At 36.2% G+C, this 20103-nt stretch overlaps 3 protein-coding genes, 1 non-coding gene and 1 pseudogene across 5 annotated transcripts; 3 read left to right on the top strand and 2 right to left on the bottom strand.

The window, feature by feature from the left end:
* The first annotated feature begins 1722 nt into the window (after nt 1–1722).
* Nucleotides 1723–2457, top strand: LOC110411063 (SAUR-like auxin-responsive protein family). The gene has a single exon (XM_021421073.2). It carries the CDS (start codon nt 1804–1806, stop codon nt 2161–2163), a length of 360 nt encoding a protein of 119 aa, XP_021276748.1. The 5' UTR covers nt 1723–1803; the 3' UTR covers nt 2164–2457.
* A 5636-nt stretch (nt 2458–8093) lies between these two features.
* On the top strand, nt 8094–9460 carry LOC110410529 (putative pectinesterase 53; annotated as a pseudogene).
* A 148-nt stretch (nt 9461–9608) lies between these two features.
* Nucleotides 9609–13490, bottom strand: LOC110410528 (sucrose synthase-like). Its single transcript, XM_021420264.2, has 13 exons — nt 13329–13490; nt 13110–13227; nt 12824–12975; nt 12551–12743; nt 12119–12454; nt 11923–12018; nt 11647–11820; nt 11406–11522; nt 11146–11312; nt 10827–11051; nt 10181–10744; nt 9958–10096; nt 9609–9857 (listed from the first exon to the last, which is right to left on the bottom strand). The coding sequence occupies exons 1-13, from the start codon at nt 13406–13408 to the stop codon at nt 9828–9830; spliced, it is 2391 nt and encodes a 796-aa protein (XP_021275939.1). The 5' UTR covers nt 13409–13490; the 3' UTR covers nt 9609–9827.
* A 3365-nt stretch (nt 13491–16855) lies between these two features.
* LOC110410831 (protein SMALL AUXIN UP-REGULATED RNA 16) lies at nt 16856–18645 on the bottom strand. Of its 2 annotated transcripts, XM_021420718.2 has the most exons (3): nt 18588–18645; nt 17278–17802; nt 16856–17146 (listed from the first exon to the last, which is right to left on the bottom strand). In XM_021420718.2, exons 2-3 carry the CDS (start codon nt 17740–17742, stop codon nt 17132–17134), a joined length of 480 nt encoding a protein of 159 aa, XP_021276393.1. In that variant the 5' UTR covers nt 17743–17802; nt 18588–18645; the 3' UTR covers nt 16856–17131. The 2 variants fall into 2 exon arrangements, with proteins under 2 accessions (XP_021276393.1, XP_021276392.1); XM_021420717.2 differs by lacking the exon at nt 18588–18645 and having other exon boundaries at nt 17278–18495.
* Nucleotides 18646–19983: 1338 nt separating this feature from the next.
* On the top strand, nt 19984–20056 carry TRNAA-UGC (transfer RNA alanine (anticodon UGC)). Its single transcript has one exon. It is a non-coding gene; the product is annotated as a tRNA-Ala (tRNA).
* Nucleotides 20057–20103: the final 47 nt, after the last annotated feature.

Here is a 20103-nt window from a genome sequence, read left to right as displayed (position 1 = left end):
ACTATTTTCCAAGTTCAAAAAACAGAAACTTTGCTTTAATATCATATAACCCAGTCTTTGTTTGAGATCACAAGCCCCAACATGCAGTGGAACACCAACCTTGGCTCATGGCCTTTGCATGTGAGGTTGACGTGCAAAAGCTATAAAGTATAGGAATTCAAGGCATTTCAGAAGTTAAAGTAGAAAAAAAAAAAGCCCACCCCTTACACTTTCTTCCCCATCTTAATTCCCGATTGATGTTTAATTTACATACACTGTTTAGGTTAAAAAATTAGTTAACATGTGTAAAAGAGAAAGGTTGTGGCTTTTGCTTAAGTCTTTGCTGCAATAAAAAAGAAAATGCAAAGTTTCCCATATATAAAAAAAATGACTAATCATTGACATGATGACAGGTGAGTACAAAGGCTAGTTTCTGAATAGAAAAAAAAAAAAGTTGAGCAAAGCTGGAAGAAGAGCGTAAGTCAATACATCAAACAGTTGATCAAGAATCTGAACATTAAATTAAATATTGGACTAAACATACAGCCAATGAAGTCTTTATCTCTGACTTACATGCACATTAGCTTTTTCTTTGTTTTTTCTTGTTCAAAATTTGAGTAGAAAATGTTGATAGTTATCGCCACCTGTTGGTCTAGATTCTGGAATAGGAGAGGAAGAGGAGGAGGGGGGTCGCTTTCCTCTGTTATAGGAAATTATTTTTTTAACTTTTTCAAATCTTGTAAAAAAAATAAATAAAGAAAAGGAATTGAATTTGGATAACTTATTTGAACCCTTTGCAACGCTTTTGCACATGTCTATCACTATCAAGGAACTATTTTCTTCAATTAAAAGGATGAAAAGAGCCAAAAAAAAAACAGTTAGTTCAAAGGAAAAGAGCTGTGAATAAATAATTTGTATAGAAACCAACAACTTTCTAGTTGATGCCTGCACGAGAAGACGGATATTGGTGACGAAACCACTCCAATGTATTTGAATTATGCTTACTATCTCTTCTTTCAAATTTAATTTCAAACCAAATCATAATGTCAAATTAAATCTCTTTTTTCTTTTGCTTTATCTTTTAGTTCATAGCCTTGAATTTCATTTAATTACTATACATGGGTAAATGCATTTAATTATGAGATGATATTTGTTCGTTCTCTTTACTTCTTTGACGTTAGTAGTGTTTTCTTTCTTTCTTTCTAATTGTCTTTCGGTAGTTGAATCATTTGTTCTAAAAGATGGACGCAACAACTTTCTAGTTGGTAAGTAAATTTTTAAGGGCCAAATACAGACAAAATCCCTTCACAAATTCATAGCTTCCCTCTCTTAACATGCATTCATTTTCTGGGAAATTACGCACCTAAGCATTAATTTAATTTAATAATACATATATTTAAAGAGTTGAATTATTTTTTTTTTTGTTTAAGAGGATCAAAATATTTGATTAAAAATTTGTTTGTCAACTTCTAAGTTCAGAATATTCTTCATCTTAAAAGTATTCAATTACACACCAAAGCGGCTGTAAAGGCCTAAAGGTCATTTTACGTAAAAATTTTAAAAGAAAGGGATTGATTATACAACACAGATTCAACAGGCGCAGGCCCATTATCTTTTTACAATACCAGGACCCCACACCTAGGCCCAACTCGTGTAACTGCATTTCAAAGAAATTTACAATTCCACCCTTCCCAAGCTCCTTTATAAACGAACCTTCTCTCCCTTTTATTAGCTCACAAGCACCCCTCTTTCTCTTCAAAGCAAAAGCCTACCAAAGTTCCGAAGCTCTTTCAAAATCCTAAACCCCTCCCCCCAAAAGGAGCAATGGCAAAAGGCAGCAGTAAGCTAACGAAGCTCAAGTCAGTTCTCAAGAAGCTAAACTCATTCAACAACAAGCAAAGCCGCCCGACGTCAAGCTCTGTAGTGGCGGCCTCGGACATCGACGACCAGTCATCAGCCAATCTCCAGCCTGTCTACGTGGGAAAATCTCGGAGGCGGTACCTTATTAGCTCCGACATTATCGACAACCCTTTGTTTCGGGAGCTCGCGGAACGGTCGGGCGAGAACGACACCATCAACGTGTCGTGTGAGGTTGTCTTGTTCGAACACTTGCTCTGGATGCTTGAAAACGCTGATCCTCAGCCTGAGTCTTTGGAGGAGCTCGTCGAGTTTTACGCTTGTTAATTTGTATTTTGGAGGAAAGAAATGTTCCCTTGTGGTCATTCACATGGTACCAAAGTTGTACATTATGTAATGATAATAATGTGATTAGGCCGTGTAGCGGAAACCACAAAATGATTGTAGAGGGAAAAAGGGGACAGCGCTGATGAGAGAGAGGCAGTTAATTTCAACGGTGAGGATTTAACCGATTTCACGCCGGCTAGTCTGTAAGCCTGGTGGGTGATTATATTTGTGCATCAATGTTGTTCATTGTCATTTTTTTTATAATTATATATATAAGAGATTAATGTTCATTTATCCTATATGTTCTTAGAAATGTGTCACTTATTTGATCCGTAAGAGAAAGAATGAAGAAGAAGAGGAAGGGAGAGAAGAGATATGGGGTGATGTTGAAATCATAGTCATTCAATCTTGATCTCAAACATGGCCAAAAAGAAGAAGAACAAAAAAAAGAGAAAAGAAAAAAGAAAAAATCTCTGTCTAAACATTAATGATGCTTGAAAAGTATACTACAGCGAAGCTTGGGCTCCGCATCTTTTATGTTTGTCTTCCATATTGTGACAATCCCTATTTATCAAGTGGAAGTACAGCTTGTCAAATGGTAAAAGTGAAGTTTGATGATATAGTTGAAATTAGGCGCTCCTGGGAGAAGCAAAGATTAAAAAGTTTGGAGAAAAGGGCTCCCAGAAAGTTAACAAGTCTATTTGGAACTCAGGATTCAGGAACCTGAAGTACTAAAACCCTTTTTCTTATCTTTTGCAGGTGGAAAGTTTTAAGCCACAGTTGAACTTGTGAGATTAGAAGTACTATGGAGTTCTGTGTTGCATTGCCTGCGGCCTCTGTGAGGTAAAGTTTCGGGCCATTGAAAAAAAAAAAAAAACCAGAGGGCGAAGGGCCCTGCTAAACTAAAAGTAAGCAGCCAATTACTTGAGTCCTGTTTAAGGGGTAGTCTAGGTACGAAAGCCTGTTTAGAGATCTTAAAAGTTGAAGGTAAATAGTAGTACTAATATTTATTGTTGGGCAGAGAGATTAGGGAACAACCTCAAATCATCTGCTCCAATAAGAGTGTTCTTGTCATCAGGGACCAAAATCACTAATCCCCTTGATGGTTTGGTTAAATGTTGTCTTCGCATGTTATTGTATTCAATTTAGTGTATTGATCAAGTAACTTGCTGGCATGGCCCAACCTTGCCGGGAAATTGCCCCGAATAAGCAAATCAAAGCCATGTATTGTGACTTTTCCATTACAAAAAATGCACCAGCGAGGCAGCTGCAAAAAGAGTGTCTATATTCCGAGACAACATAGCCGGAGCCAGGAAGTCGACAGTCTTGTGGGATGACCAACAAGGCAAACAAGACTCCTTTATGTTTTTTAAAAGAAAAAGCTGATTACTCAATCAAATTCACTTATAATATATTCATAAATTTATATTAAGAAATGTATGGTTCAAATTGCTCATAATTGGGTTGTTAAAGATGCTTCCTTTTTTATTTTATTTTGAGATATAGCCACACGCTCTCCTAGCTTTGTTGCTTTTTGTTGGTTAGAAACAAAGATGATGAAGATTTTGGCAAGTGGAAGACACGAAAATGTGTACAGTACACGCATTAGCATCTGGAACGCGTTTGCCTCGCTGCCATGGCCACCCTTAAAGCTGGTGCTTAACTTTTCACACCGGATTGTACGTAACTTCCAAGCTTATCAGCAACCTGACACGTACCACCCATTGAATTTTGCTTCCCACAATCCCTAATTAGCAGCGACTTAATTTTCTAAGATCCCTTATGATTAAGAAATTCAAGATATACATCTTAGATTAAATTCAATCTAATGATTGGAATGTATAAGGAAAATGGGCGGTGCCATGACCTTTTCTCTTGATTAAAGTTGAGATTACTTATAAAGAATTAATGTTTTCGGTTCTCTGATAATTTAGATAAATTATTAAGTCAAATTATGTACACGGTCTTCAGATAATTATCATAAGCAACTTTGGAAAAATGAACATTTAAGAGTCAGTCTAATAATCCTTATCACGAATAAAGCTGATGACAGCTAATCATAGTGATGATTGGAGGCAACTTCTTTTCTTCTTTTTTTATCGTGCGTGAGATGAAGAACTAATCAATCCCCTTTAATTATGTTCTATACTTGTATTTGTTCTAGTTATATGTTGGTGATAAATTTCTTTAGTTAATTTTTTTTTTGTTAATGTTGAAAGTTCTAACTTCCAATTTTCACAACCCTTTGGACTTCCTAATAAGTATATAAAAAAATCTTATAATATTTTTAAGGTTATTTGAATGTGATATTAATTCATACATGATTGACATATAGTGCATATATTAATATATTATGCACATAAAATTGTAACTAAATATAGACTTTTTTATTTTTAAAAAATAAAAATTCATTCAATTTAACTAAACAAAAATAAGTGATTCTATATCACTTCACTCCACATTGACTTGAATTTCATTAATTTATTTTGTACATATAATATTTATTAAAAAATTATAAACTATTTTAAAAATTCATATAATTTATTATTTTTTTATTTCATTCATTTAAGTTTTTATATTTTTATTTTAAATTAAATATGTCCTTATAATTAACAATTAATTAATTTTTATTTAGTCAAAATATAATTTATCATTTTATACTTATATAAAATTGATGTGTAAGGTAAAAATGTCACATGATCATGTAATTATGTTATGTTACCATCTATTATAACATGTCAGTATATTGTATCAATCCAATGTGACGTAAAATGTTTAGATGATATTTTGATTAATAACAAATAATCAACTATTAGTTATAAATATTTTTTAAATTAAAAATAAAAATATAAAAATATAATTAAATATAATAAAAAATAAAAAATTATTAAGATTTTTTAAGCAATTCAAAAAATTTTTATGTTTTATATTTATTTTATTTTATTTTTCTTGTACATTGAACGTATATCTTTGTTTTTGCATAATTAATTGAAATGGGATTATAAAATGACCATCTGTATTCCGTAATCCAAAGGAGGAGCAGTTTGTCATTTTAAATTTTAAATGAAAAGAAAATGTAATTCAACAGGGCTAATTAAATCTATGATCTGGAAAGCTTAGCAAATTACAATTGTAAGCCGCGAAAAGAAAGGGAAAGGAGAGAGTTTTGTCATAAATCATGGGTAAATGAGCTGTCTAGTGCTAATTAGACATAACAAAAAGACGAAATTAACCTTGCAGTAGTTTATTGCGGGTCGCCTGTCAGCACAGAAGAAGACAAAGCTGGCTAGCTACCTTCCATAAGGAGGCGGCCGCTTTTCGCGGCTTTTTAGGGGAAGATGCCGCCAAATTATCTTACGCTCCAACCCTCCGTTCGTTTGCGCAATAACGGCTGCAATATAGGGTATGTTTGTCTTTTCAACATCGGCCACTTGGTCAGCCTGAAGTCAGTCACTCAGTCAGTCAGAAAGCAGCAATAGTATTAGACTAGTAGTAGTAGCGGTAGTAGTAGGAACAATAGGGAGAAATAGAAAGAACGAAATAGAGAGAACAGCCCACGTGGGAGCTGGTCGTGGAAATCGGATTTGGGGTGATCATAGGCCCATGTTACTCGAGGAATTTTTGTCCCCAGGTCTGCATAATAATGCTTTTCGAAGATTGGATTTTCGTGTGATTCGCTTTTCCCACACACACACATGCAGAGGAGAGAGCCAAGGAATAAAAACTTTTTTCTTTCTCAATTATGATATGCAAATAGAAATGATTGTTTCATCTGGTTTGGTACACAAATCTTATTTCTGATCGTTTCTCCAAACATTATATGTACATTGCACCTTCACTAAGATTATTTTTGCATATCAGATGCTGTAACATCTGTCTAATATGATGCCATCATTGTCATTTTGACTTCCACATAATTCTTGGATATCCATCTCTTTTTGCTTTCTCAAGTGTATATGAGTGCTAGTGAAGAATCTATTTGTGTCAATATTTTCTTTTTATTATTAAAATTCCGAAAAAATATATTTAATATAAACCTACTAATCCATGTTAATTACTAAAAGCACACGAATAGTAAAAAAGTGAGTTGATGATGATCCAGAAGGCAATAGACTCTAGGAGTTGAATGATCTCTTATGTTCTTTGAACCATTTTATATTAGTTTTTGTCAATAAGTCGCACCTTGTCCAACGGTTCTAAGCCATTTAGGCATAGTAACCCTTGTTCATGAACCTGGTCTGTTGCTATTTAAATAAACGTACTGAGGATATATGTTGAGAGATAGGAGTACCCACGTTTTTTGTATGAGAACAATCAAGACAAAAAGCAAAGCTCAAGAGGGGAGAAGAGAGAGGTGCACATGAATGGAAACCAAATGATAGTATAGGAATGGGATAAGGGAATTATGTCTACGGTCTACTGCATACATATTTAGGAGACCATGAGGGGGGCCTAGCAAACTGCCACGAAAAGGACAAATCACTGGGAAGAAAAACAAAAAAAAATGCTTCAGTCATATCTATGAGTCCCCATGCCTTCTTTGCAGTCAAAAACACTCAAAATATAGCTAAGAAACCCAGAACATACCCACGTATTTTCGTTTATCTCTGGTTGACATGAAACAACTTGTCTTGATAATGTAAAAGGGCCATGAGGTGCAGAAACAAGAACTCATCAGTTGGATACCATTTTGCACGTTAGAGTGAAGGCATGGATGTATGAGACGTATCAGAAATTTGTATGGCTATCGTTTAGTTAATTTATATGCAGTGCATCAGGTAACTCCCAGTCCTTGCATTCAGGCATGATCTGAGTCATAAAATTTGTTCAAAGGAAATGCTTCTTGTTTGGATCCTTTTCTTTTATCTATAAAAAGGTTCCTATCATTCATGGTTGGCTCAAGAAATAAATTTGTTTGGGGCCAAAATCTCTGCATTCGAGCATAGGTCTCTTTCAAGAAACGTAGTATATTTGCACTCAACAGTGTCCTTGTAGCCACTAGAATCCAAAAGTTCAAAACCAATTAAACGACATGACATGTGAATTGTGATGTCTCAAGTCTAAAAATCCCACTTTCCCACCATCCAAAACTATGGGTTGTATTCATCCTCTCAATAAAAAAAGAAGCAGAAACAAACTAAAAAGGAGTTGAGCTTTTGTCAAAATGCTCTTGAGCAGTGGGTTTCAGTTAAGATAAAGGTCAAATGAAAAAAAAAAGAAAAAAAGCAGGCAGCCATGCCTGTGGAATAAGGAAAAGAGGACCACATTGACGTGGATGATGATAATTAACATCTTGAATGCTGAGCCAGCATTGAATGTAGGAGCAGAGTAGGGAAAAACTAGCCGAGATGATAGCCAAAATATGTAAGGCACGTCCTCTGTTACCTTCTCTGTCGGAATTTCAGTACGTAAAACAATGAGAAAGTGGGGAGAGGCCATTAATTACCCTAACTGTAAGTTCTATTCTAAGTATCATATATATAGTATTGATTGATTGTCCAGTTTTCACTTTGAGTCTCATTTGAAGGATCGCTTTGTACATTAATGTGTTTGATAAAAAAAAAAACTATGATAGTGGGAGAGTTTTCTTTCAATTCAATAATTGAGTTATACATATGGAAATTACTACTACTACTTTTTATTATTGTTCTTATCAAATGTATGGTATCGTTGCTTTGAAATTAGGTAAGAGTTATCGATGCTAAAGAGTTATAAGAGTCCACATATCCGGCTGCTTAAAATGGAAAGTTTTGAATTACTTCTTCTGGGATGAACAAAATGTATGTACTATATGATCCTTGGAGAAACTTGAAGGGAAGTTTGGAGAACTATGAGGAGGGGGCTTGCTTAAAAGCTTGAAAATGCTTTCAGTTGCGTGGAGTTGTTAAGTTAGAAAGTAGCAAAGTTGTTTTGAGTTTTGGCAGCCTGTTGGGTAACATTGTCGTTTTACTTTCTGCGGATGAGACCGAATTAGAGATACTGTGGGATGATTCGACCCTCCATGGTGGGCGCTTGACACTAGGGGGGCTTGGATTTAGAGTCCATGAAATTTCTATGAGTCGGATCTCGGGAGCGCTCAAAAGTGGCTCTGATCTGAAAGCTAAAAAGTGTTCCAAAAACTACCAAAGTATGCCTTAGAAACCTTATAAAATGGACCTCTTTCATCAGGCAATGAAGCCCATTGAAGTACCGAATTGAGGATTATAGGTAAAGAACAGAAGTAGCCTCCTAATACTATTACACTATTTCTTTGGGGTGCTTGCTTTATGAAGATGGGCTTGGAGGGGAAGTGGAAATTGAATTCAGAAACTCTCTGAGACCCATCTCTTTCTTGCTTGGCGAAAGAAACAAGGCCATTTCTTCCTTGCATCCTAAACACTGTCTAGGATGATATGTATTGCAAATCCCTATTTGACTATTAAGGGCATGCATTTCTTCAAAGACTGCTACATTGAAGGCACCGTTGATTTCATCTTTGGAAATGGCAAACCCCTTTATTTGGTAATTACCCCCCTTCCTCCTTTCTAAAGGCCATATATACCGAAAATCATTTTTTCTTGCAAGGATGTGTGTGTATATATGTTTTTGATGCAGAACACCACAATTCAATCTGTTGCAAAGGATCTGGGGGTGATCACAGCACAAGGCAGGGAAGATGCAGGCGACGACAGTATTTTTTCATTCCTTTACTACAAAATAACCGATGCAGGCAACAGTACCTCTGACCTTGTCCGTCCATGGAGGCTAGGGCCTAGGGTCATCTTTGCTTTCACATACATTGGCACCATCATCAACAGCTAAGGCTGGTCCACTGAAGGGCACCCTGATCGCAACCACAACCAGTGCGCATCTGGAGCTCACATATTATTCTCGTACTGCTAAAATTAATGGTTTTGATCATAAAATTAACGCCGGATTACTTTAATCATTTGCAGGACTGTATATTATGGAGAATACAAGTGTATGGGGCCGAGGCTACTTCCTCTGGTCGAGTTGGATATGCAAAGGCGAAGCCCTTCTTAAGCATAACTTATATCCATTGAAGCAATTGGCTTCTCCCACCTCCCAAGCTGTGAAAACTTTACTAAACACAAGGAGCAATTCTGCAAATATATTTGTATATCTGTTGGTGCTGAGAAGGAAGGTGATTAGATGTTTATCAGTTTGTAAGATAATCAAAGTGAGTGTTATAAGAAGAGGACTCTTATGTTATAAAATTGTGTATGTTACGGAAGTAAATGAGATATATGATTAGTCTTATTCATAATCTAATTCTAGTATTGTATAATAATTTTAATTAAATAATTTATATAATTATCTTATTAGTAAGAAATTATAATGTAATAAATATTCTTTTTACTCGAGATTCGGGTGCGTCTGCAGTTAGTACCAATCCTGGTTGCAAGTGCAAAATTATCACCAAAGGTAAAAACGAAACGATATGATGAGAGAAATTAATATAAACCATACTTTATTGCAATCCTTGGAACCAAACCCAGGTTCAAAACATTCCCAAGGATAATAAGGGAGTAAATTAAAGGTGGGACAAAACCCGGGTTCAAAACAATTGCGAGATAAAAAAGAAACGAAGGAAATATCAAATTTCAATAGCCATTCCAAAACCTCATTTGGTCCAGCCTTGTGCCTCCTCATCGCCATTTTCTTTACTCAACAGCTAGAGGAACAGTCATAACCTGAAAATTACATAAGAATAAGATCACTCGTCAGAAACGCTCTTATTCAGTTGAACAAATCCTTAACGAGAAGTTCAAACATATGGACATGAATGTTTACCCGCTTGTTATACATCAGTGCATGCAACATTTCAATGTAACGCTTGCGCCCACGTTGCTCGAGGTTACAAACATGTTTCGAAAAACCATAGACTCCAGTCAGAGTCAATAGCTTCTCAGAGTAAATCTGCCATGTATACCTACAAAGCACAGCAAATGAGTAATGGGTGCTTTCATAAGAAAAACATATCACAATGAGTTAAAAATAGAGGCTTTCTGCTTACTTCTCCTGGATGCGCTTCAAGCCTCCCTGGGAGATCTTATCCCAATAAGATGGATCTGCCTTGCACTTTTCAAAGAAATGGACGAGGGTCTCGGCAGCCAGATCGCCATTATAAGGATCAATGTTGAAGCCGGATTTGCCGTGAACAATAATCTCAGCAGGGCCTCCATAGCAAGTTGCAAATGTTGGTAGGCCACAGGTCATGGCCTCAACAACAGTCAAGCCAAAGGCCTCATACAGAGCAGGCTGAACAAATGCTCCCTTTGTGTCACAAATGTAACGATAGAGTTCACCGTTTCTCACTCTGTTCATCTGGGAAGAAATCCATCTGAACTGGCCATTCAACTTGTATTTTTCAATTAGTTCATACATCCTCTGCATTTCGGCCTTCTCTTCCAAATCCTTGGATTCCTTTCTCCTATCTCCACCAACTACTACCAAGTTAACCAACTCACGCAGCTGGCTGTTCTTGGCATAGAACTCTACAAGTCCAGTTAAGTTCTTTACTCGATCCAACCTTGCCATGGTAAACAGAATTGGCTTATTGCGATCTTTCAGTATGCATCTGCAAAATAACATAAGTAATTATTAACATAGTCTTATCATTTAGTGAAAGTTAAATGGTGTAAAACAGGATAGAAACTCACAGGTGCTCTGCATTCTCAACAGGGCTGTAAAGAAGCTCTTCAATCTCTGGGTGGAACTTCTTCAACCGCCGTTTCTCTTCTGTGTAAGGGAAGTATATGCTCATATCAGCACCAGGGGAGACAATGTTGAACTTAGGATCAAACACATCAATCCCATCAACAACACGGTAGAGCCCAGGAAGAGTGAAGGCAATGTGACTCTCGTATTGACCAAGAGTGTCCTTGCTGAAATCATGGGAATGGCAACATTGTTAGGCTTTCCAATAAGTAGCAGCATTACACAAGGCAATCCTACATATAAAACTTGAAGATATATTACCTTCCAGCAATCTCTTGGAAGGTGCTAGTGATGATAAAATCAGTATGGTTCATAGCAATAAGGTCAGCAGTAAACTGACAGGAGAAGTGATACTTATCCTCAAGCTTTCTCCAGTTGATGTCTGAATCTGGGTACTTCGTCTTCTCCAGAGCATGAGCAATGGTGCACTGCATAAAACAGCCAAGACAAGTTTTTAGAATGAAAGAGAAAGATCCAAGTACAGCAAAAAGACATAGTCAATTAATTAGCTTTTAACAAACCTGTGTAACATCAAACTTATGTGCCAACAAAGAGGCAACGATATTTCCATCACTGTAATTCCCAATAATCAGATCTGGCTTGCCCTGAAACTCTTTGGATATTTCAAGTGCAACATCCTGAAAGCAAAGAGAAACTTGTAAGAAAAAAAAACCCAAATAGTAGAAATGCATATAAGAGAAAAGTTAACATATGGCAGAAAAATGAACACAAGAAGATGGATGTTCAGGGCATATGGTTCACCTCTGTGTAAGTCTCCAGGTAGGGCCAGACTTCAAATCTTGAGATCCATCTACGTACAATTCCCTGCTCTGTTCTGAACGGAACTCGAAGAATATCAGAATACTTGGTTCCATACACTTTCTCAAGACGCTGACCACAAGTTGTTCCCACGGCATCAGGGAGGAGTCGAGTAATCTGGTCGAAAAAACAGTCAAATTAAGCATCAAACATAGAGCTAAAATTATTTCAGATAAAAAAAGGAATCACAACTAACTGATATAACATAAGAATACTCACGATAAGGATGCGTGGGGTAATGTTAAGTCCTTGCTGCTTGAAACGGTGGAGCATCTCTTCCTCCAAGGCACGGACTTGATCCAAGATGTAAACAACCTATGAGTAAAAGTTATTGGATTAAAATTAGAAAAACTTTGATTGCATCATCTACAACTTAAATCAGGAGAGTTAAAAGTTTAGGCTTGCAAAAACCGACCTGGCCACCTGTGTCAGGGTATCCCAAAACATTGTCTTGGGCAAAGTATCCATGAGGAGTCATGATCACAACATTGAAGACCAATGGGATTCTTCCAAGGAAAGTTTCAAGAGTGACGGGATCAGGTGCCTGCAGGAGATCCAGAAGAAGATGGATCATCTCTAAAACATGCTCAGCAGTATCACCCCATCCCCTCTCCAAACCAATCTCCTGGAACTTTTTCTCAAAAGCCGAGTATGGGGTATCAGATGGTAGAGGAGTCAGATACTCCTCTGCCTTCCTCAGAGCATGTTGGAGGGAATTCACACCTTGAATTCTGTCATTCAGCAGCATACCCTGTGGCATGAAAATTGTGCAATTTATTACAAAAAATCTGTTAGCTTCAACGGAAGGGAAATTAAAAAGATGTATGTACATTTAGCATGGCGCTACCTTTCCCTTCTGGCAATGAATCTGGAGAAATTCAAGCAATAAGTTCAAATTCTCCTTGTCTTGGAACAGTTTGGCAGAAAGGTGGCGATTGAGGAAATCCACACCGTTCCCAATGGACTTAGAAAGCGATGGGCGAGGAATAGAATTATTGAACGCGCCGAAGTCCAATTCCAGCGTAAACTCGCCATTGGAGCTGAATCCCATCATTGAACATCGTTTAGGTATAAACTCGGTATAACGTGAAGAATAAGAAAATCAGGAGCTGTAAACTACCTTCCATCAACGATTTCCTCCTTCAACCGCAGATACTCAGCAACTTGCATTTCCTCTACGAAGAGCTTCCGGACATCAATAGCTATGTACTCCCAAACACCAGGAGCTGGACGAATGGCAAGGGCAACCAGTGGAGACGACAATACAGCTTCCTGTACAACAATATTAGATAACCGAGACATATTAGTCCAATATTCTCATCAAACATCTTAGTCAAGAATCCAACAAACATAACCAAGATAACTTTGGAAAAAAAAAAAGGTAAAAAAAGGTGATCTAATCCCACCTGTGTAGTCCTGAGGACATCGACAATTATCCCATCAAGTGCTTGTTGTCCATCCTCCTTATCAAGAATTGATAGCAGCTTTTGGGATTTATGAATGCCCCGCCCGAGGCTTTCAATCCTGCATGATTTGTACAACAATAAAGTCAAACTAATGAACAACTACTAGTAGTTTTTATCGTACTGAAACAGAAAGATCAGGGAAGCAGATGCTTGATATACCTTGACAAGATAGCCTTTGCCTGCTCCGGATGAGTAGCCAGAGATTCACCCAAATGTTCACAAACGCTTCCTGAAGCCATTGTTTCTGCTGAATTCGCAGGGGAAGGAATATACTAAGAATTAGGCTATGGATAAAGTCAGAACATGCAACATATATATGATGAGACGATAGAATAGATCAATTTAAAGGGCAAGTTGTAGCAGTAGGACCCAAAAAGTTAGACGCAACCAAATGCAGATACCTAATTGCTGCATTAAATTAGAGAATTAAAAGCAAATGGGTGGAAGCTAGATCAAAAATAAAGAGTAAACACATAGTTAAGAATTTTGAGGCTCTTAGAAGATTCAAATAATAATAATAATAATAACAACAATAAAGCAAAGAAGTTTGCAAAATACTCAAACAAGTGACTTGTTAATTACAAAAGGAGAGAACCAAAAGTACCTAATTGGAGGGTGAAGAACTACCTAAAGCCAAAAAAAAAAAATAAAAATCTCTGAAAGACAAAAGATGAGTAACAGAGAAGAAGAGAGATTAATGGGAGAAGTGAGGTCCAAGGCAGCTGCATTGCATTGAATATATAGAGAGTGACTACAGAACTAAAAAAGGCAACCCCCTAAATGCTAAGAACTAACTCTACCAACATATGGAAATAAAATCATAACTTCAATGAAAGAAATAACATATTTTCTGCCCAAGAAATTGCCATAAAAATGAGTAAAGATGTAGAAAAATCAGGTAAAGAAAATGAAGAAGAAACTTAATGAGCAAGTTCATATGTTGTACCCAAAAGATTAGACTGCATTATTAACTTACTACAATTGGAGGGAACAAAAAGGCATAACCCTTCTGCTTCTGTTGACAGTAATCTTAAAACCGGGGCGTTAGGCACAAGCGACCTTACATTTTTGGTCTCAATTCAACCAAGGATTACTCTGTCTTGGAGTTTGAGGTTTGTTACATTCAATTCCACAGGCCAATGTTTTTTTTTTGTTGGTTTTCCCCTTATTTTGATCAAGAAGCCTTTTTTTGGGAAGAGGGCTACCTAGCTTGGTTCAAACTTGGTTTGGTTCTTGGTTACATTAAACCAGATCTTATTGGCTATGAAGCTTTAATAATTTCACAACCACCTTTTCACTTGCATTCTTTTAAGAAACCAAGGTCACAGCTTTCAATTCATTTGTTCCGTTTAAGCCATTAAATATAAAAAATAATTATTAATAATTGAATGTAAACATCCGTTAAGATTAATGTAAAAGGTACGGGTACTGTCCCTGACTCCTTGAGTGAAAATTTGGAGCTGCCACTTTGTTTTTATATACCAGAACCAAGCATCAATCTTTAAGATTACCGAGTCTCGTCTTTGACGCCAAAAGTTGAATTAGTGATTTAACCACCAGAGTTTGAAAAGAATCGAAGTTTTTCAATTTGACTCGGATAACCGAGACTCTACTATTTCATTTTGACTCAATTAATTTGGTTAGCTTCTCAAAATTAAATGGCACGTCTCACTTCTACTTAAAATATCACGCAATCATGAGGAACTATATGTCCTATGATGTGACTCATGCATCTATAAAAAAAAAAGAAAAAGACACAAGTAGACTAATAATCTTAACGTGATTTATTGACCATTCAATGATGCAAACAACATTCAACTATTTAAAATAAAATATAAAAATTAAATCAAGGAAATTAATTATGCATCAGAAAAAGTATTATCATACATATCCTATAATGTTACAAAAATGACCCTACACATTAAACGCTACCTGCCATGCTTCATGGTGAAAATCCATAACATATATAGAAGGATCAAAGTTGCTTTTAGGATTGGTCATGTCGTGATCTTCTTTGGGTGACATGTGACGGGTTGTGGAAGGAAACTGATTTAATAATAGTAGTTAAGATGAATAAAATAAAAAAAATTGATAATCAATAGAAATTTAAAAGATCATTTAAATATATAAAGATTTAAAAGACCACTTGAATGTAAATACAAAAGAAGCTAAAAAGTTCTTTAAATTTCTTAATCTTAAGAATCAAGACAATGGTGATTTTGATAATTTCTTTCATGGTGGAAAAAAACTTTTATTACAATTACATTTGATAACATTCATGATTTTCTCTTCAAACACATCAGCAACCAGTGTCTTATTCATGTCCTCGTTAACTAAGCTAGGAACAGGTCTAGAACAAATCCCCAATCTCTATCACTGTTAAAAGGAAAATAAATCGTTGTAAAATGCCTCAAATTTTTCAATAATGCTTCAGTCTAGAGTTAAGACTGTTACGATTTTCCAATGGAAGATTCCGTTTACAGTGATTGCTTCTTTCTGTTTTTATTCTTTTTCTATAGGAATGAGGAGATTGTGGACGATGGGTGAAGATGTGATTTCATGAAATGAGGAATAGCCCATGGGAGAGAGAGATTTGGACAAGCCCACATCATCTGAAGCCATAAGCTAGAGTGGACTTCACAACTTTGTCTATGGACATTTTGAAAGTTTTCTCAATACTCAACGTCACAACTACTTTTATAAATCAATAAACCTCTCTCTCTCTCTCTCTCTCTCTCTCTCTCTTTTAAAAAATATTTATAAAATGAATAATAGTCCACATATAATTAATCCATTATTTTGTTTGAATGTAGTAAAAATGGTGCCTTCAATAGAAAATTTTTTCATAAATTATTATTTTGATTAATATTAACTAATGTTTTATTCGAAGGAAAAGAAATCTGAATTTTACTATTTATTCTTTGAACAGAAAAATTATTCACTAATCACTGAATCAAATGCTCCACGGTCATTACAAAGATTGATACGCTCATGCTAAATACTATTAATTCCCCCAGTGAAACATAGAAGTGCATACGGTTAGAGAGTTTAGCCCTTAGAAAATAATCATGTGCATACATGCCATAAATTCTGGTACTGCTACTATCCAACATCCTGGTGAACAAAGGAATTGAAATATGAAAACAATCTTTGATCGCACATTGGTGTCCTAATCTTGTGGATCATGTGCAATTTTAAGAAAGAGAGCTGCAAAACTACACAATAATCTTTCATGGCTTAACGGGGACAGCTCAAGTATAAGATTTGGTTTGATGCTACTCTATCAAAGGCGCACATGACACTCCAATAATAAACAATCACTTGCACCCGTACAAAACTGATACTATTCTCCCACCTACACCTTAGTAGCATGTGCATAAACAAGGAAAACAAGTTCTAATGTCAAATTGTCCACCCAAAGGCTCCTAATATTAAATTTAGCCTTACAACATTATGCTCAAAATACAGTTTATCTCATCCGGCATTATAGACAAGACTTGGAACAGATGCATGAAGGCGGTGAGCCTGGTAACCATCTGTTTCTTGTGAATTTAACAAGTTTTTTGGCTCAACTAAGCAATGGGAGAGAAATAAGTGAACTGGGTGCAGCAGCATACGGGATAAATCTATTAATTCGAGATGGAATTCCTAGAACTCTAATTTGGGACCAATTTTATGTTGCATGGTTTTCTGAACAATAGAAGTATTTCATTATCAATCAAACATTAGATGCCACTCACATTTCAATAAGGGTAGAGAGACATTGCCTTCCCCTCATCACATTCATTGCATACACCTGAAAATTTTCTAACTAAAAGTTTCCTATTGTTTGTCAATTAAAAAGGAGAAAAGAAATGAAAAAAAAAAAAAGAAGAAGAAAATCTGCATATAAAAGAGACCTTGCTTTAAACCCAAAGTTCTTGACCACAATAAAGATCAGCACAATTACTCTCTCCCAATATTTATTGCATCTCCAGCTGCAAAATCATGTACAAACTTCATATTAGGGAAAAGTTAGAGAAGATGGAAGATGAGCAATGAACTTGTTCCGTGAGCATGTGAGATAGGCATACAAAGGTAAATGCATTTAGCTAAAAACAAAAAAGACCTGTTCAGAATCAGAGCTGTCAATAGGGTGACCCTTATGATTGTTCTCTATGCACTTCAATAGATACTTGAAGGTCTCAATCTCACAAGGGAGAGTAAGCCCGCCATTGTGATCATACCCAAATTCCTCCTCAGCTTTTTCCAGCAAAATCTTGAAGACAGGATGGCTGAGATAGCTCGTAGGGATGATAAACCTCCGAAGCTCTGGCCCAACATAAACTGCCAAATATCCCTTTGGAACATCAGGCGGTGGTTCAGGACTGTGGCAGCTTTCCTCATCAGAATCGCAACACACAACATTTGTTAGCCTTTTGTTAACTGGTCCTGAGACACCCCCCTGATTTTCTTCCAACTGGGGGGTATTTGGCCTTGAGCCTAGCGTGACAGTTTGCCACTTTTGAAGGATTTCCTTTAGTCTAACAATCTGCCGGATTCCGGTCAACTTGCTTCCACCTTGGTCATCCATTGTTAAATCTTCACCACAATGGTGAAAAGAAACCCAGGATTGAATTTGCAGGGTTTGGATCTTCCAGTACATGTGCATACACAAATGTCCATGATTAAAGCAAATGAACCAACACCTTTAAAAGAAATTGGATAAAGTCATGCATAAGGGGCACGCAAAATTCAACATAATTATTGTTTCCTTCACCTAGACCAAACTAACAGATTTCCATACTCATAATATGACAATTAAGCTGACAATGACATACTTATCATCACTATCATAACATTGGCCTGCTAGGAATGATTATGCTTTTACACCCTCTCTTTCAGAAGCTGATGCAATCGACACAATTAAATATTCTTTTATCAAATACAAATCAAGCTAATTGACTTAAGAAGATCCCAAAACAAAAATAAGAATTGTTAGCTTTTAAGCTTATTTGAGCTATACTCAGATAACAAAATTTTATATACAGGCTTCAATTTTAACACTCTAGATCTGCAAAATTAAAGCTAGCGTAATTTTCAATAATTCAAGCTTGATGGCCATCTAGCAATGAAAAATCCCAGTCAAATTAACTTTTTTTTTCCAATTACTAAAATGTTTAAATCTACCCCAGAAAAGTCCAATCCAAAATTCTGCTATTTCGGACCAACCACTTACTGAAACCTTAAACCATGTAAGAGAAAAAAAAAAACCCATTATCAACAATGAAACATCAAGACAAAACTGTCTCTTTCACATAAATTCTCCTCTTCCAACCCAGCTTTCATTACTCACAAAACCATACAAAAAAAAAAAGAAAAAAACAATCTTAAGCAAAACAGAACATGCAAAAAGTTTACAAAGAAAAAAGCTTATACCTGAATATGGGGGAGGCGTTAGCAGAGACGCCGAAGAAGAAAAGCCATGCAAAGGAGGAAGGAAAAGAGGCTTGGAGGAAACTTGGGAATGGCAAAGCAAAGCTCTCCAACGAAAGAAATTGAAAGAGACCAAAAAAAAAAAAAAAAAAGGATTCCAAAAAAAGGAAAACCAAGAGGATCCCGAAAAGACTAAATCTATGTTAGAGAAATCCAAGTTGGTGGTGTCTATGGCTTTTTTTTTTTTCCGGATTTTTCAACTGTTATGACTACGAATTTGTCGTGTCATTGATTGTCGCAGCAAAATTTTCTTTGGGTAAAGCGACTGTGTCGGAGGATGGAGTTTTCTCCCTTTTTTTTCTGTTATACTTTTTCCTCTCAGAGTCTCTCCGTGCCCTCTATTTATATCTCCGCTGCTCAAACCTCATCAATGGTTCTTGGATTTTGGCTGGCTGGCTGGCTCCAAAACCAAATTACTTATTATTATCTTTAATTAATAAAAACAAAAGAAAGAAAAAGAGATGGATTTTGTTTTTGCTTAATTGCGTGGAGTGAGGGAGAGATCTGAAAAGATTAAAAGAAAAAGAAAAGACGCAGTTATAGCGGTGGATTAGCTCCACTTTTGATGACGTGTCACCACAACTACGCCAACTTTGCTTTCATTTGGTTGCCTTTTAGCTTTGGATGCACGTGCTTCGCTCAATCTCCGTAGGCCCTCAAGAGGGATTAACGTTTTACGTTGAAATTTATTGATTTCAAGTCTGAATTTTGTTAATTAAGTGAAGAATAGAAGAAGGGGGTGGTTCGCTTGCATGTGTTGTCTAACAAATTTGCGTAGTTGTGATTACAGGTCTCACATGGGCCGTGGCATAAGAGAAATCATATGCCACAACCACAAACAACTGGATTGGGTTTATCAAGCCTTTTTGTTTAAAAAAATAAATAAATTCGCTTTCAACTTTCATAATTCATTAATAGAAAAATTAGTCAAATTTCTTTTTTTATTTCCTTTCTTAACTTAGACAAGGACGACTCCATAATCTTTAAAAACTTAAAATTAAATATTTAAATTAGGCAATTTTTTATTTTTACATTAGCTACTTACTTGTTGGTTAAAGAATATTTGTTACTTCTCAAAAAAATAAATATCTGTTAATAGATCAAAAATTTTGGTGTAAAAAGCCTTTATTATCAACAACCTTCAAAGTTGATTGTTTCCCTGGGGAGAAGGCAAGGCAGTGACTTAGTAGTACTTTTAAGCAGGGCTGGCCTTTTGACCCTAAAAAGTGGCAAATGCCTATGCCTATCAAAGTTGGTCAGATGCTCACGGGCATTTTAGCTGTCGGCCTTTGACAAATTTTTAATTTAATAAGGATTATTTTCCGATGGAACCCAACGTGGGGATGTAGCTCACATGGTAGAGCGCTCGCTTTGCATGCGAGAGGCACGGGGTTCGATCCCCCGCATCTCCATAATCTCTCTCTCTCGGTTTTTTTTTTTTGTTTTTATAATCCCGTAT

This window comes from Theobroma umbraticum, unplaced genomic scaffold, assembly GCF_002168275.2.
Source record: "Theobroma umbraticum cultivar Fairchild unplaced genomic scaffold, ASM216827v3 scaffold_56.0, whole genome shotgun sequence".
Taxonomy (NCBI): Eukaryota; Viridiplantae; Streptophyta; class Magnoliopsida; order Malvales; family Malvaceae; genus Theobroma; species Theobroma umbraticum.
The sequence above is the reverse complement of the archived record's forward strand: the minus strand, read 5'-3'. Positions and strand labels throughout refer to the sequence as shown.

Bases quoted from the DNA above. Each gene is read 5' to 3' on its own strand.
- LOC110410831 (XM_021420717.2), bottom strand. From the start codon at position 17,820: ATGCACATGTACTGGAAGATCCAAACCCTGCAAATTCAATCCTGGGTT.
- LOC110411063 (XM_021421073.2), top strand. From the start codon at position 1,804: ATGGCAAAAGGCAGCAGTAAGCTAACGAAGCTCAAGTCAGTTCTCAAG.
- LOC110410528 (XM_021420264.2), bottom strand. From the start codon at position 13,408: ATGGCTTCAGGAAGCGTTTGTGAACATTTGGGTGAATCTCTGGCTACT. The intron at 13,228-13,328 runs GTATATCAAGCA...CAAATCATGCAG, and splicing joins GCAAAGGCTATCTTGTCAAG to GATTGAAAGCCTCGGGCGGG. The intron at 12,976-13,109 runs GTGGGATTAGAT...ATTGTTGTACAG, and splicing joins ATGTCCTCAGGACTACACAG to GAAGCTGTATTGTCGTCTCC.